Below are 17,219 nucleotides of genomic sequence, written 5' to 3'. Positions count from 1 at the left end.
CCTTGAAAGATTTTTTGATCTGTAATTGAAAGTAAAATGTATTAATCCAAGTATGGCAACAGTATTTAACTGCATGCGACAAAAACCCTCAAAAAAGAAAGAGAGAGAATAATCGGCAAACCAAATTTCTGCACACTCCAATCTAAGCTCATGACTCCTCTCAAAAATACACCAAGGATTACGTGTAAGCAAAAATTAATCTAAACATAAATCACACACGGATTTCAATTCTGACATCAGCATATATATGGCCAAAATGACGTCTTAAGCAAAGTTAAGCAAAAGCGAGCTCATCACATTTATTTTTGTTGCTCCATATAGTAGCCCTATCGTATATACAATGAATGTGGGTGAGTTGTACAATACGTATGTGGACGTATTTCTGTCTGTATAAGTGCATTTTCCCCAAGCACTTCATACTTGGGGATCTGGGATCTAGAATTGTAATGCTATTCTTAAGAATCACAGTGTATACTATATATATATATATATATATATATACTGCATATACAAAAATAGCTAAATATATTGTAATATATTGTTATATAGTGCATTGTAGGATATATTGTAAAGAATAGCATTATTTTCCCAATACTGCAACAAATATATAAAGGAAATGTCCGTTTTGGATATTTCCCTATCGATACACATTGATACGATATGTACATACACTCACCTAGGATTATTATATTGATAGGATAGCATCTTAGATAGAATCTCTCACGAAGGAGCGGAGGCATAAAGGAGGAGTGACGACAGTGGAGATTGAGAGAGGCCAGGCCTGGATTTTATGTTGTCTTTTGTGTGGCCAGCAGTCGTCCATGAGGGGCTGCTGGCTTATACTTTCATTTTTGTATTTGTTTATTTATCTATTCAACTGGTTGAATGTTTTCCAGTTCCCACCTCCTTCTTCCCATAACAACAGAACCTTGTTACCTCTACATATCTACAGTATATGTGTCATGTGCTGGTGATGTTAAGTTACAAGCACGAACAAGGAATCCAGTCTTTAATGATACACTCATTAGGAAGTAAACAACACATTTACATTTCATAACCATAACAAACAACAGAGAACAAAACTGAACAGGGAGTATTATGCCTTTATGCAGGGATTATGCTAATTGGGGCATAATAAGAAACCGAGGAAACTGAAACTGAACAGAGCAAGGAAACAGGAACTAAGGGAAACAGAACAGCATATTAAAATAAGAGTCCATAGAACTAAACATAGCTAATCGTGACAATATGAGTAGTATGGCAGTTTTCCCTATGGTATCGAAAAAATGGTATCAAATATAGATAATTGTCAAGGTATCTTATCGAAATTCCAGTTTTGTGACAACACTAATACCAACCCGGTCTCATCCCAAATCGTCATATAACTGACGTTTTGGGACGTCTTTTGACCATACGTCAATATTCGCCTTTTTAGGGCCCCCTTAAACGTCGGTAGATGAGGTTATGGGATCCTAACTCTACCCCATACCTAAACTTAACCCTAAACCTAACCCGTCACCTAACTGACGTTAAAGGTAAAGCGTCAGTTGTATGACGGCCCGGGATCGCCATCTACCGACGTTTAAGGGGGCCCTAAAAAGGCGGATATTGACGTATGGTCAAAATACGTCCCAAAACGTCAGTTATATGACGATTTGGGATGAGACTGTGTTACTAATACATACATAAGTGTATATTCATACACACACATACACTTCCTAAATGTAATTTATTATATTATTTTAATTTTAATTAAAATAAATATTTTAATTATTTTAAATTATTTCAAAGCCAGGGGTATAGAGAAAACAAATGATTTACTGTAGCAAATAGTCTTACCCTCATCCGTATCTTTTAAGACTAACATATTTGTCTGATTTACCTCAAGGCAAAGTCCACAGAGAAAAAGACACAAAAGTGCTAGACTGGTCATGCTGCCAGTTCAGAGATTCATCATCATGACTCAGACAGAGAGAGTGGATGTTTCACAGGCTTCCTGTCAGTGTGAAGGAATATGGATAGAAGCAGATACATTAGCAAGCCAGCATTATGGAGTCTTACAGCACAATATGATTACAATGGAGTCACGTAGAAAACAGTATTCTAAAATAGTAAAAGCTTTGCAGTTAAAAAAAGCAAAATAACTCCATACCTACTGCACTGATATGTACTGCTTGACAAATCCAACATTAGTAGTATGACAAAAGAATAAATCCTGGTTTATTGTCAGTACTGGCCAAAAGTACTGATGAGAATAGTAGCTACAGTCAACAACCAATTTGATAGCTACACCTTGGAGCTTGTTGAGGTTTGGTGGGGTTCTAATCCTATACGCAATGTAATTTCCTGTTGTTGTATTTTTTAGCAGGTACCACCAGGGTATGTTTTCAGGTATCTGGGAACCACGGCTGTTTTCACAGTCTCAGGAGGCTTATAAATCCAGGGTGGAGTTTGACTAGAATGCTTTCCTCAGCAGTGAGAGAAAGCGAATAATACTATCTTCTTTCTAGAACTAAATCTTGCTGAAAAGCTTACACCTGCAAACGTCTATGCCGGTAAGTTCTGGTTTGTTGCTGGTCTAGCAGGTGGACCAGCATAGCCAACAGCAGAATTGAGGCTGGTTGAAGTTAGTTAAGTATAAAGCGGACACACAAAACACCAGCATCAAATGATGGAGACCAGCATTCAAAACATATGTTTGGTCTTTCTAGCATTAGTATGATCAATTATCACTGGAAAATTCTCAGTTGAAAAATAATATATACACTACTGTTAAAAGGTTTGTTGTTGGGAGATTTTGAAAGACCAATGCTGCATTTATTTGATTAAAAATACAGTAAAACAGTACTATTTTAAAATATTATTATAATTTATAAATATTTGAAAAATGTAAGTCTGTTAAAATTACAAATCACTTACTTCTAGCTTCTGACCAAGGTTGCATTTCAATTCTAGTTTTACACTGGTAATTACAAATACAAATTACACTGGTATAGACTACTATTTCATATGATTTAAATAGTACCTACAGTATGTGACCGTTACCATTTTTGTTTGTTTTTTTAAACAGGAATCTTCCAAGTTAACATCAATAATGGTGTGCCGCAAGGGTTTGTTATAGGCCCTCTGCTATTTTCAATATAAATGCTGCCCCTTGGAAATATTTTTTTTTTAGAAAACATGGAATTAGTTTCCACTGTTATATTGATGTTACTCAGTTATATATTTTTTCATTATAATGTATTTAATTACGACCAGATGAAATCTCTAAACAATCCAAGTTGACAGCGTGTATTAAAGATATAAATATTAGATGAGCAATCATTTTTTATCTAATAAATTTGGATAAGACTGATGTATTATTTATTAGACCAAAAACACATGTACACATAATCTCTTAAAATTAGGGCTGTGCAAAAATTAATTGCGATTAATCGCATCCAAAATAAAAGTCTGTGTTTACATAATATATTTGTGTGTGCTGTATATAATTATTTTGTATATACACACACATGCATGTATATATTTAAGAAAATGTGTTATTCATATATAAAATATTTATATTTATATAATATAGATTATGTATTTATATATATACAGAATTTAAGCGCAAATAATTCTTAAATATATACATGCATGCATAGGTATTTATATATACAAAATAATTATATACAGCATATTATGTAAACACAGACTTTTATTTTGGATGCGATTAATCGCAATTAATTTTTTTAATACATTTTACTGTTACTTCATCCTCTACAATTAAAGACCTTGGTGTTATATTAGACAGCACCTTGTCTTTTGAAAATCACACTTCATGTTACAAATACAGTGTTGTTCCACCTCAGAAACATTGCCAAGCTACGGAACATGATATCCGTTTTTGATGCAGAAAAGCTGAATCCTCAATAACCAAGCGACATTTAGTCCAGTTAGTGCAACAGCTAGAGTTCTTACCAGGTTGAGAAAATATGACCATATATATTATCTCAATTCTATCATCTCTCCACTAGTTATCTATTAAGTTCTGTATCGATTGCAAAGTATTGCTACTGAACATAAGGCCCTTAATGGCTCAACTCCTGTATATTTAACCAAACTTCTATCGCTCTACAATCAATCACGCTCTTTAAGGTCTTAAACTCTTGACTTTTGGTAGTACCTAGGATATATAAGTAGGAGATAGTATTTAAGTATTTTCACATTTGGCTCCTAAATTCTGGAAGTCTTCCTGATAGTGTTCCTGATAGTGATAGTGACTAAGACACACTCTGCAAAATCTAGATAAACAAACATCTCTTTAGCCAAGCATTCGCATAATGCATCTCATAACCTTGCACTCACCAGTTGCATCAAATCAAAAGCATATGGCGATGTATTACTTGAAACATTATGAACATCAGCTACGCTAATTATTTTCCATTTGCTTATCTGTTTCTACCTTGGGACGCCCATCAAGATGTATCTAGAGATTAAGCCAGCTCCAGTTTGAATCCAGCCACTTTTGAAGATTTCAGATGACGCCAACCCCTGCCAGAAATTCAGAGAACGCCAACACTGAATAAATAAATCCCACTGCCAAATTTTTTGTAATCATTACAATCACAACTTGAAATGAATAGCTTTAATGAGTTCATTGTTTATGCCTAAAATCATCCCCTGCATGATTTGTATTATCTTAGAGCTGTAGATTATGGACATATGGACATTATTCGACACAGTCACCTCTGATAACATTACTCTAAATTGTAATGTATAAACCTGGATTTTCTTTAAATCTGCTTAGAAATATTATGTATTGTGAAAAGCGCTTTACAAATACATGTGAATTGAATTACAGACAAAACCAGACCTTCCTGGTAAGTGTTCATTAAAAAAAAAAAGATGGGGAGGAAACAGTTCTTCAGCTAAACATCTCTGCAGCAATGCAGCACTTCTTATTCACTGCAACACATGTTCAGCTGACAATGGAATGCAGGGCGAGAATAATAGAAGACTGTATTACTCCAAAATCACCCTTTGGGGTAGAAGTCGCCTGGGATTTAGGAGCCCAGAGCAGGAAAGAGGCTTTTCTTCTTTATTATACCTTGTTGAAAGAGATAGGCAGAATTTGATTATGTTCGAGATTGAAATTCGCAGCATGCAAAGTAACAAAACAGACTATGAAAACCGCCTCATCTTTAGCTGAACAGAGCCTCTTAAATCTCTTATTTTGGGTAAGCAGCATGAATGCATATCAGCACTGCGCAATAGGTTTGTCAGTTAATGTGTAAATTATCAGCAACTTGTAAATGCATAGCTCATCATACTAATACAGCATTAAATAACGAACAATAAATCTGCTGCGCCTCCCAAGATAATGAAAACAAGCCCATTCATCACATTTAAAACAATATAAGACAGTATGATATGGCATCTCTATTTCTGTCTCTCCCTTTCTTGTCTCTTTTTCGGAGTGCACAGACTAGTCCAGGTCTGGAGTCTTTTAGGGCAGTAAATTGCCCTGTATAGAGAGGTTGTATTCCAGTCCTCTGCCTCAAGCATCTTATAACATCATCACTTAGTAAGTAGCCATCCTTAGAGAGTGAGCGTCCTATATACATGTTGGGAAGAGACAGGGCAGGGTCTCATTTAATTAGCACACAGGTCAGGAGCCATGGGCCACAACCACCTGAACATACAAACACTGAAGGACAGGAAAATGTGCAACTGGGTATCATCCAAACAGGGTGTAATGGATGGCCGAGTCGGCTTTTAACATGCAGCTGGCATGGAAAAAATATAGGTGGTGGGGAAATGAGATTTAGTGGAGGATTATATTGATAGAATCATATATGTCCAACACTATCTCACGCCCAATTCGTACGAATTAGACGTATGATTAAAAAGTGTCTAATTCGTGCTAATTCGTACGACCTCACTCGTACAAATTTGTACGATTTGTCTAAACACACGTGATGGTTAGGTTTAGGGGTGGGGTAAGGGGTAGGTCATTCGTACGAATTCATACGAATTGGCCAATTCGTAAAATATGTACAATTTAGCAAAATCGTACTGATTCGTACGAGTGAGGTCGTATGATTTGTTACGAATTAGCCACTTTTTAATCATTGGTCAAATTCGTACGACTTGGTCGTGAGATCGGGTTGATATGTCTGATGTCTAACATGTGTCTACAACTGGAAGTGTCCAAGCCAGGTGCATGTTGCCGTATGTTTATGTACCACAGATCAGCTGTGAATCAAGACATCAGAATGAAAAATCACTTTTTTAATGTGAAAATAAAATGTTCAATATAGACTGCTAAACAATCCCATTTTGTTTTTTTCGGAAATAAACAAATATAAAAATGAATGTGTTAAAATGTTGGCATTTTAGAAAAGCAAATTCATATTAGGCTAGATACAGGTTTCTGTGTCTAATTTGAGAGAAAAACTCTACAAAGTGAAAGGAGTATAGGAAGTGTGTTGACCGTGATACACTTTATGAGACAGCAAATGGATTTGTCACACTGAGTGAAAAAACAAATGAGGGATATATAGTCTATAGTCTACAACTGCCTGAAACAGTCAAAACAGAGACTTTATTCATTTAATTGTCAAAGCCAAGTTTATTTTACTGCAGGCACTGAAGTTGCAGTCTAGAAGGCTAAAGTAAAGCAACAATCAATACACACACCCCTGGGTAAAGTAGGCCGGCTCTTTCCCAAAGTCTCGTTGCAGCAGAAATAAAATAAACAGTGCAGGGTTCTAGCCTAGGCAGTGTCTTCACTGAGATGAAGAGGCACAGATTGCTCGTAGCTTGATTAAAAGGTACAAACCCAAAGCCACGCCAATTTAAGCTACAACTGTTAGATATTTACAAATCCAAATAGAACGCTCATCTCTGAAAATCATAAGAGACAACTACTAGATTGGCATATTCAGATACAGCCTTTCTGGTGTTTGGTCTTTGGCTGCTTCACTAAGTGGTTGCATCAATTAGCGTGTACTCAAGCAGGGACTTATGACATTGATGGGTCATTATAGAGCTTTCTGGATGGTTGCAAAGTGGGTTTATTTCTTCCCCAAATCAAAAGACGATATAGCTATTTTATCGTTCATCAGGTGAAAATTACGGTAAATTAGAGTAAAAAACCCACTCAACCAGATGCGTAATTTGAGGTATCATCCATCTCTGAGTAATGCACCACCAAAGCTTACATTTATGCATTTGGAGATGCTTTTATCTATACCTAACTTTCAGGATGAGCAAAAAAAAAAAAAAAAGCGATGCTTCCCATAGCAAGCAGCAATGATGTATAACACTGTATAGCACTGAAAATGCTGTTTATTGGTATTAATTTGGAGAATGGTGCTGGCTCACAATGCAACAATCATTTGCATCAGAGGCTCTAATCAATATCTCTCACCTCTAGGGGGTTCTTGAGAGATGAGTTCCTTTGTGCCAAGAGGTTAGACTATGGGGGCTGGGCAGAAAAACTAGGGCCTGACCTGTCCACCAGTCCACCAGTCATTATCATTTAGCTCCTTGAACCTCTGCTGATTTTGTGAGGGGGTGGTGAGGCTTTTTTACCGCATCCTTCTGTCTGTCTCTTACTACTTCTCTTTTAATTTTATTCTTCTGTCTAGGACAGGCAGATTTAAGACTCCATATGGATGACCTAGAAATCTATGACTTTGTGCAGGGCTTTATGCTCACAGCTTCATACTCAATGTTAGCTAAAGTTGTGGAAGCTGGTTTTGACATATTAAGTATATTTGCTGTCACATTTATTTATTTTCACTATATATATGATGCTTGTGTATTTAAACTATTTTTCTTTTCTTTTCTTATTTTTAACTTCTAATTAGTCTAATTAGTTACTCAACTGTTGTTTATATGAACAAGATGTATTCTTTCTAAGGTTACACTTTATGTTGTGCTTTTTGTATGTCTTGTTTATCATACACATAAATAGATAGATCAATGTTATAATATTTAACTTTTAGGTTTAAGTCATCCGATCAAGAAATCCCAAGAAATCAACCCCCCAGGTATGTGTTTTCCATGTAACTGAATGTGTGACTGATGTTTGTTTTATATTCGTCCTTATTAACCACCTTGTTGGTGTACGGTGTTGGTGTTTATGTCGATGGGTGCATTAAATATCTGTGAGAAAAGAATCTCAGTCTTCTCAGTCCCTTCAGGACTATTTATAGTCTAAAAGTAGGCCTACATGATATAGTTTAAAAGTACATAGTTTAAAAAGTATGGCATTGTGCTATGCCACGGTCATGGATTTGATTCCCAATGCATTAACTAATCAAATGTTTAGACTGAATTATATAAATTGCTCTGAATAAAAGTATAAAGGCAAAATTATAGCCTAGTTTTTTTTTTTTTATCTATCAATGTAGATCACATCAAGATCTACAAGTCACATCAAGAGCATTTCAGTGGAAAGAGAACTGTAGGGCACTGTACTGTTAATACGCACAAACACCCTCCATTTGTAACCATTAAACACTCAACAGTCTGTTTCCTCTGTGTCCTGAGGGACCGAAAAACCTTTTGAGCTCTATTTGCTGTTTACCACAAGTCGCCTAGATTGACAAACAAATGCATAACAACAATTAATAATTTTACTCCTTTAGTGTACGTCTGAATAATTGAAGATTACTGTAGAACACAAAAGTTCTCCATGTTTTTTTGGTCCACACAATGAAAGTGGTGGTGTCTAACATTGTTTTAGACAGACTTATATTGACTGTAAGAGTTGAAACAAAAAGAGAAGAAAATATCTTCTCTGTTCAGCAAAAAAAAAAAATGAAATGGTTTCAAACGACATGATTTTGGGGGAACTATCCCTTCAAGCAGGCTTTGGGCTTCTATTTATCAACATTTAATAAACTAATGGCAATGGCCTGTTTTCAAATGCCCAATTTCTAATCATCTTGACCTTTATGCTGCATTTAACATGATAAGTGAGTTAACATGAGTTCTAAAATCAATTCTGACTTTATAAATAGGAAAAAATTACCCACCAACTGTGTGCTAACTATGTGCACTTTCGTAAAAAAAAAAAATGGAAAAAGTGGAAAATTACAGCAATAATAACAAATTACAAAGTGCTTACTAGGATATATGGGAACAATAATAATAATTATTAACCCTTTGATGCGCAAGCTATGGATACCCCTTCTAATGCGCAACATGGGTCTAAAAAGACCCGTATTCATTTCCTATGGTATTTCAGTGATGGCTGAGTGTTTTCTTTGCTGAATCTTTAAACTATATGTATTTTATCATTTGTTATTCCAGGTCTTCATTAAATATCTTGTTTTTGATATCCACAAATCATTGTGTTTATGTTTCCTTTCTTACTTTATAAACAAACACAGTTTTTGTATTTCTACATCAATTTTACATACATGGGTCAAAAAAGACCCGTATTCATTTCCTATGTTATTTAATGCATGGCTGGACTTTTCTTTTCTTTTTATCTTTTGAGATCAATTTATTTAAGCATTTAATATTCCATTATCTATAAATTTCATGATTTATAAATATTAAAAAAATATTGTTTTCAATTACCAAAAATAATTTTTTTTCATTTTTTTCTAGGTTTTGTGTTACTATATCAAATGTACTTATCAAGCATAATAAAACAAAAAAATAAAGACAACATTTTTTTAAATTGATAATCTTAGAAGTAATTTTAACAACATATTTAACACTTGAAATGTTTATTTGCCACTTTGTCTCGCATAACATTCACATATCACAGATAACTGATAACACTGAAATTGAACTGTGGTGTAGTGTAACTGTATTGAATTGTGGTGAATGTGATCAAATAAAAGAAAAAAAAAACAGAAAAAATAAAATCACACTGGTACAGCGGCATCTCAAATTGCCATCTTAGTGCTTACATGCCTCACAAATGACAACTACATGTTTGTGCTCCTTGCACACAGGCCTGGTGCTCTGGGAACACCAGTTGCTGACTTTTCTGTCTTTGGCAGCTGGGCATCATTTCAATCATAGAATGATTTCAGCATATGAATGATTATGAACTGTTAGGCCTACTAAATGTAAATAAGCTTTAAAAAAACAATCTTTTTTTGTGTAGTTAACATTAGCTAGCTAGAATATGTCAACAGCTATAGCTAGCTAATAGTATTGGACATGTTTCTCCTTCTCACTAGGATTTCTCACTAGGATTACAAGGTCAAGGTAACCATAGCCTAATATTGAGATATTATGTTGGTATCTTTTACAATATATATATATAAAAAAATGTCTGTGGTTAAAATAAAATAAGATTAATACAATTTTTTGACCCATGTATGTAAAATTGATGTAGAAATAAATTTAAAAAACCTAACATAATGATTTGTGGAAATTAAAAACAAGATATTTAATGAATACCTGGAATAAGAAATGATTAAAAAAAACATATTTTAAATTAAAGATTCAGCAAAGAAACACTCAGACATCACTGAAATAACATAGCAAATGAATATGGGTCATTTTAGACCCATGTATGTAAAATTGATGTATAAATACAAAAACTGTGTTTGTTTATAAAGTAAGAAAGAAAACATAAACATAATGAGTTGTGGAAATCAAAAACAAGATATTTAATGAATACCTGGAAAAAGAAACGATAAAAAAACACATATATTTTAAAGATTCATCAAAGAAACACTCAGCCATCACTGAATTACCATAGGAAATGAATACGGGTCTTTTTAGACCCATGTATGTAAAATTGATGTAGAAATACAAAAACTGTGTTTGTTTATAAAGTAAGAAAGGAAACATAAACCCAATGATTTGTGGATATCAAAAACAAGTTATTTAATGAATATCTGGAATAAGAAATGATAAAATACATATATTTTAAAGATTCAGCAAAGAAAACACTCAGCCATCACTGAAATACCATAGGAAATGAATACGGGTCTTTTTAGACCCATGTTGCGCATTAGAAGGGTTGCTATACAAAAACTATTTTTATTCAAAAAGTAAGAAATGAAAAATAAAAATAAGGATTTGTGATGATCAAAAACAAGTTAATTGAGGAATACCTGGAATACTGAGTGATGAAATTAATTTCTTGCAAAGATATAGAAAATGAAAACTCAGTCGGGTCTATTTAGACCCATGTTGTGCATCAAAGGGTTAAATAATAAAAAAACAAATACAAACAAATTCTTTGCAAAAAAGGTGTGTACAGTATATGGTGAAGGCGTCTTTAAAACTGTCCTCAGAAAGATTTCATATGGTGTTTCCTTTCTCTTGCACATTTAGAAAATCTGATTTTCAAGTAAATTCTAGGAAAACTCTCAAAGGATTTGAGCTGGGAGCCCAAAAGGCAAATGGTGCAGTGTGGTCTTTTATATTCGGTTTAATATTCATCGAAATAAAGGAGGGACCGAGACAGATAAAGAGAAAAAAAGACCAAATACAGCAAGTCAATCCTCCAGATAAAATATCACCTCCAGCACTCGTGCCCTTCACAAGACTATCAGCCGCAGACAGACTCAATTATAAACAGCACAGATGCTTTGAACAGAGAAATATAGAGAGATAAAGAGCGATGAAGGTACTATTTGAAAGGCAAGAACCCAAACAGATGTGCTTTATTGATCGTATCATGAACCATAAAAGATAAATTTGAAATTTAAACTGCATGTGCTCAAAGCTTTCCTAAAAAACAAAAACAAAAAAACATTTTTTTTTTTCTGAAATTAAATCTGAATAGACAAAATACATTTACCACATTGCAAAAAAACTAACATGCTGCAAATTTCTAGCAATTCCAAACGAACTGATACAATGAAGGTGATTTTTTTTTTTTTTTAAACTGACCCCAATTTTTGTCTGGCTTGGAAAGACAGGCTCTATCATGATTTGCATGATAGAATTAATTAAAGACAAGCCCACGGGGCAGACTACAGTAGCCAGATCTAGGGGGAGCTGCCATGAAAAAATGCAATTACCGACATTATTTCATGACAGTTATTCACTGCAAATGACTCACTGCTGTCAGTAAATAACCACACATGTCTGAGATAAGGATTCATATTGTCGAGCTTAACAAAGATCCATTAGTCATAGTCATTGCTTTACTTCAGGGAAATTTAGGGGTCATTAGGCTAACAAAATAACATGGGAATGCATCATAGGTGCATTAGATTGCCGATATGCCGTTTTTTTTTTATTCCAACTCATTTTGGCAAATAGGCAATGCCAATACATGTTCCTTTTGTTTGGAAACATCAAGTCTCTCCTATGCAGAGTTCATAAACAAATCATTTTTACCATAATTTCGGTTAGTTTTGCGCAAAAACGTACTTAGAATTAAAACATTTTTTAAGTTATTTTTATAATGAGAGTAAGCTACATTGAAAGCTTTGAAATTAACAATAATAAAATATTTTAATTTTGTAAAATAACTTTGTTATTATGTCATATTATCGGCAAAGCATATCGGCATAATTTTTCATTTCAAGTCGATGTTCTACATTAATTTTAAGCCTTTATCGGCTAATTCTGATGATGTGCCAATAAATATCGTAGTACATCCCCAGTCGGCTCCAAATAACATCAACTAATATTTCTATGTGAATTCTATTCCTATTTCAGAAAATGAATATACAGCACTAAAAACACTAATGAAGACAACCTAAACAAAGGTCAAAAGGTCAGGTCTTAACTGCTTCAATGGGGGTCATGATTGCTGTAAAAGTTCCTATAAGCAACATACTATTATTTAAAAGTTTGCGATCAATAAGATTTTTTTTTTAAAGAGATGAATACTTTTATTCTGCGAGACTGCATTAAATTGATCAAAATTATCAGTAAAGACTTGTTATAGAGTCTTATACCGTGTTTATATTAAGATTTATATTCTTTTTGAACGCTTATTCTATCCAAAAATATTAAGCATCACAACTGTTTCCAACAATTAATGAAAAATGTTCCTTGAGCACAAGGATAAATTACATTTAAAAATATATTCAATAATTTGTTCAATAGTTTATGCAATAATTGTAATAATATTAAAAAAAAATATTATTGTTATTACTGTTATTACTGACCCAATAAATATCTACCTATAAATATGTTTTTGACATCAAAAAAACAACAATCTTCCTGACCCCAAACTTTTGAACGGTAGTGTAGTTAATACAACAAATCACCCAGTATCAATATGACTATTATGAGCAACTTTCATTTAACAATTAAACATGTTGTATCCCTACCCCTCTTTGTCATCAGTCACACTGACAATCACCTGTAATGGTTAGTCACACTGTCCCTGGATCACTGCAGCTGTGCAGCAGTCAGAAAGTATCTTGTTCCATCTTTTTTTGTCTCAGTTTTCCTCTGTCTCTCTCCTTTCATCTCTATCTCTTCATCATTTCACCTCTCTAAAAGAGCCCATTTGTCCCAGATACATTACAATGTGGTCAGTTCAGTTGAATACAGCAATGAGTGTCCAGATGGTTACTCCATTTGCCTAATTTTTCATATCATTAAGGATGTAAGAAAACCCCAAAATTAAGTTAAGCATGGGCTGAGAGCGAATATGATGTTTCAAAAATAGTTTTAAGTGTATTACAATAAAAGTGCATAGAAATGATTCATAAAAGCTTCACACACGGCATCACACTAAACAAGCCAACAACATGCTTAGTTCTGAGATTTATACATACAGATGATAACATTTCACTTACTGTATTATGGAGTAAACATCAGAGATGGGACAACGCACAGCAAACATCCCTGACATTTTGTGTTTTTATTTTATTATATATATAAATTAATAAATAATGAATAAATAAAAACTCAATTTCTTTCAACAATATTTCAAAATATACTTAAAAAACAAACAGTACCATGAACATTCTATGGTATGGTTGGTCAAATATATATGATCAGAGATAAAAATATATATTTATTATAGCCTTGGCATATATATATATATATATATATATATATATATATATATATATATATATATATAATGTGTGTGTGTGCATTTACAGCCATTTGTTCCAGACATATACACATACGTTTATATCAGCTCATTGAAGCAATGTTTACCTCCTGTAGCTGCTCCAACTCCTGTTTGAGAGCCTCCTGCTCGGTCTCGAGCTCCCCGTACTGCTGCTTGAGCGTCTGGTTCTCCTCCAACACCACCAGACCGCATTCCGCAGCCCGGATCTTCTCCCGGTTTGCTTCAGCGAGCTCACGGGTCAGCCTTTCCACCTCGGCCCGGTACTGATCCACTGATTCCCCGCATCCTCCCCCCGCTGCCATCGCCTCCGGACGGGTGTGATCTCTGCGTCCCTCACGCGCTCTCGGAGAGACGGAGGCTGATGAGGAGATTCAGGTGAATGCTGCAGTGTGTCCGTCCCGATGCACCTCCTGTTTGCTGATGATTAAATTGTGTTTAAACGAGTGTCATGGGCTGGACTCGATTGCTTCATTGTAAACATTGCTGTGATAAACTGCTCCACAGTTCCATCCATCAAAAACACATTTTTTCCCGGTTTTAACTTAAAAGATCATGAAGAAAACCGGCGCCATCAACACGGAATGCACAGTGGGCAGAAGTTCTGTCTCTTAACCCGTGACGTCACCCCCACCCCTCATCGTTAATATTATTTATATAGTATCATTTGTAGATTTTGTTAGTGGTAGGCGTATACAGTTCAGTTGAAGAGAGTGCAATGAAAATATAATGATTCAAATCATTATGTAAATTAGCCTATAATAATTCATTATAATATTCAACACATAAATTTAGCCCATTATCCTCAAAATAAATGTGAAAATTTCAGAGACTTTCAGCTACTTAGCTACTTAAATCTGCAAATTCACATGTTTGGGGCTAACCTTATAGAATGCTATTGTGGTTGAAATGAAAACAAGAATCTTATTAAATGCTATTCAGCCACCTACTGGAAAAGAACGTACGTTACATGCTTAACTCTTGTAGGCCTATTGTGTTCTGGTCTGTAGGACCCATTTTCAATAGAAAAAAATATACGATTAATTATTTTTTTAAACTCAGATTCATTGGTTTTGGCTCAAACATTTTCAATGACCACACACTGTACACCCCTACACATGGTATTATGTTCGGGTCCACTGGACCCTGGGCTAATAAAAGTGTGGAAATTGTTGGTCCTGTGTAGCTTCACTCTGTCCTCCTCCTGTATGGACCTGCTGTTAGTGTGTGTGTGTTCTTTTAAATGGTTTATAAGTACCCAAATGTGTATAATGACAAAGGTATACAGCGTAACATGGTTTACATATGCCTATGGAGAGTCCCCTAAACCACATATTGTGTGTGTGTGTGTGTGTGTGTGTATGTAAGTGTGTTTGTAAGTGTGAGAGAGTGTGAGTGTACAGTAAGTGTGAGTTTTGTGTTTCTGCCCGTGCATTGTTGCAAAATTTAAGCACCAACACCGTCTGCTCTCACATTCCAGCACATTTTACCCTCTATCTTGTGGGAACCAATATTTCTTTTCTCTAAATTGGGAGCAGGACACAATAAATTTAGCTTTGCCAGTGTGATTTCTTATCAAAACTGATCAAGATGTCCAAAAAATTTGCTTCTTAGAGAGCATTGCAATTGATTTAGGAAGAGAGAGAATTTGTTGATGATGTAGAGGAAAGATGATGCATCCATTATGAGGAGGATTCAGTAGGAGAATGTTGGTTCCTCATCTACCCGACCTACAGAACCACCATCTGCAGAGCCTGAAGTAAGTGTGTTATGCTGATGCAGCATAGTCTGACACTCCTGCCTTGCGAGAGAGAGAGAACTGTTAGTAAAATTCCTCATCTTTTCAATATTCTAGGTGGCTGTCAGCAGCAACAAAAAGAAGTGCTGAGAAGAAAAACTTTCTTCGCTTCAGTCGTGCCGAGCCAGAGGCTGTTCACGTCATGCCTGTGTCTTCGGACAAGATGGTCGCTGCACCTGCGACAGTTCCGGGTAATACAGTGCTCTTGATAGCTGCCACAGCTATTTTGTGTGTGTAGGCAGCACACACTTCGGCTCCACCCCACAAGGTCTTGCCCAAGTTGGCTGCCATGCCTGAGAGTTTGTCTCGGCCCGTCATGGCCTCCTTTCCAGAGTCTCGTCCCGTCATGGCCGTCCTTCCATCGTCTCATCCCGTCATGGCCACCCTTCCAGAGTCTCTTCTCGACCCATTAAGGCCGCTCTTCCAGAGTCTAGTTCTATCGTGGCCGTCCTTCTATCGCCTCGTCCCGTCATAGCTGCCCTTCCAGAGTCTCGTCTCACCCGTCAGGCTGCCCTTCCAGAGTCTAGTTCCATCATGGCCACCCTTCCAGACTCTCGTCCCGCCAAGACCACCCTTACAGAGTCTCGTCACGTCATGTCATGGCCGCCCTTCCAGAGTCTTGTCCTCTCCCGTCATAGCCACCCTTCCAGAGTCTTGTCCTGTCGAGATCACCCTTCCAGAGTCTCGTCTCATCCCGTCATGGCCGCCCTTCCAGAGTCTCGTCCCGTCCCATCATAGCCGCCCTTCCATCGTCTCGTCCCGTCATGGCCGTCCTTCCATCGTCTCATCCCGTCCCATCATAGCCGCCCTTCCATCGTCTCGTCCCGTCATGGCCGTCCTTCCATCGTCTCATCCCGTCATGGCCGCCCTTCCAGAGTCTCGTCTCACCCGTCAGGCTGCCCTTCCAGAGTCTAGTTCCATCATGGCCACCCTTCCAGACTCTCGTCCCGCCAAGACCACCCTTACAGAGTCTCGTCACGTCCTGTCATGGCCGCCCTTCCAGAGTCTTGTCCTGTCGAGATCACCCTTCCAGAGTCTCGTCTCGTCCCGTCATGGCCGCCCTTCCAGAGTCTCGTCCTGTCCCATCATAGCCGCCCTTCCATCGTCTCGTCCCGTCATGGCCGTCCTTCCATCGTCTCATCCCGTCATGGCCGCCCTTCCAGAGTCTCGTCTCACCCGTCAGGCTGCCCTTCCAGAGTCTAGTTCCATCATGGCCACCCTTCCAGACTCTCATCCCGCCAAGACCACCCTTACAGAGTCTCGTCACGTCCCGTCATAGCCACCCTTCCAGAGTCTTGTCCTGTCGAGATCACCGTTCCAGAGTCTCGTCCCATCAATCATAGCCACCCTTTCATCGTGTTGTCCCATCATGGCTGCCCTTCCAGTGTCTTGTCCTGTCGAGATCAC

General features: G+C 36.5%; 1 protein-coding gene across 8 annotated transcripts in view; it reads right to left on the bottom strand.

The window, feature by feature from the left end:
- The window catches only part of bicd1a (BICD cargo adaptor 1a), a 103,235-nt gene that overhangs the window by 25,198 nt on the left and 60,818 nt on the right, over window positions 1–17,219 (bottom strand). For 7 of the 8 annotated variants that reach the window (XM_089116347.1, XM_089116346.1, XM_089116348.1 and 4 more), the window contains one exon: window positions 14,104–14,434. In XM_089116347.1, coding sequence (XP_088972473.1) covers window positions 14,104–14,319 — 216 coding nt within the window. In that variant the 5' untranslated portion in view covers window positions 14,320–14,434. Of the gene's footprint in view, window positions 1–14,103; window positions 14,647–17,219 lie in introns of those variants that run through there. The other variant, XM_089116350.1, reaches the window with a different exon arrangement.

This window comes from Pimephales promelas, chromosome 10 (assembly GCF_988280905.1).
Source record: "Pimephales promelas chromosome 10, fPimPro1.hap1.1, whole genome shotgun sequence".
In the NCBI taxonomy this organism is placed as follows: domain Eukaryota; kingdom Metazoa; phylum Chordata; class Actinopteri; order Cypriniformes; family Leuciscidae; genus Pimephales; species Pimephales promelas.
This window is presented reverse-complemented; position numbering and strand designations above follow the sequence as displayed.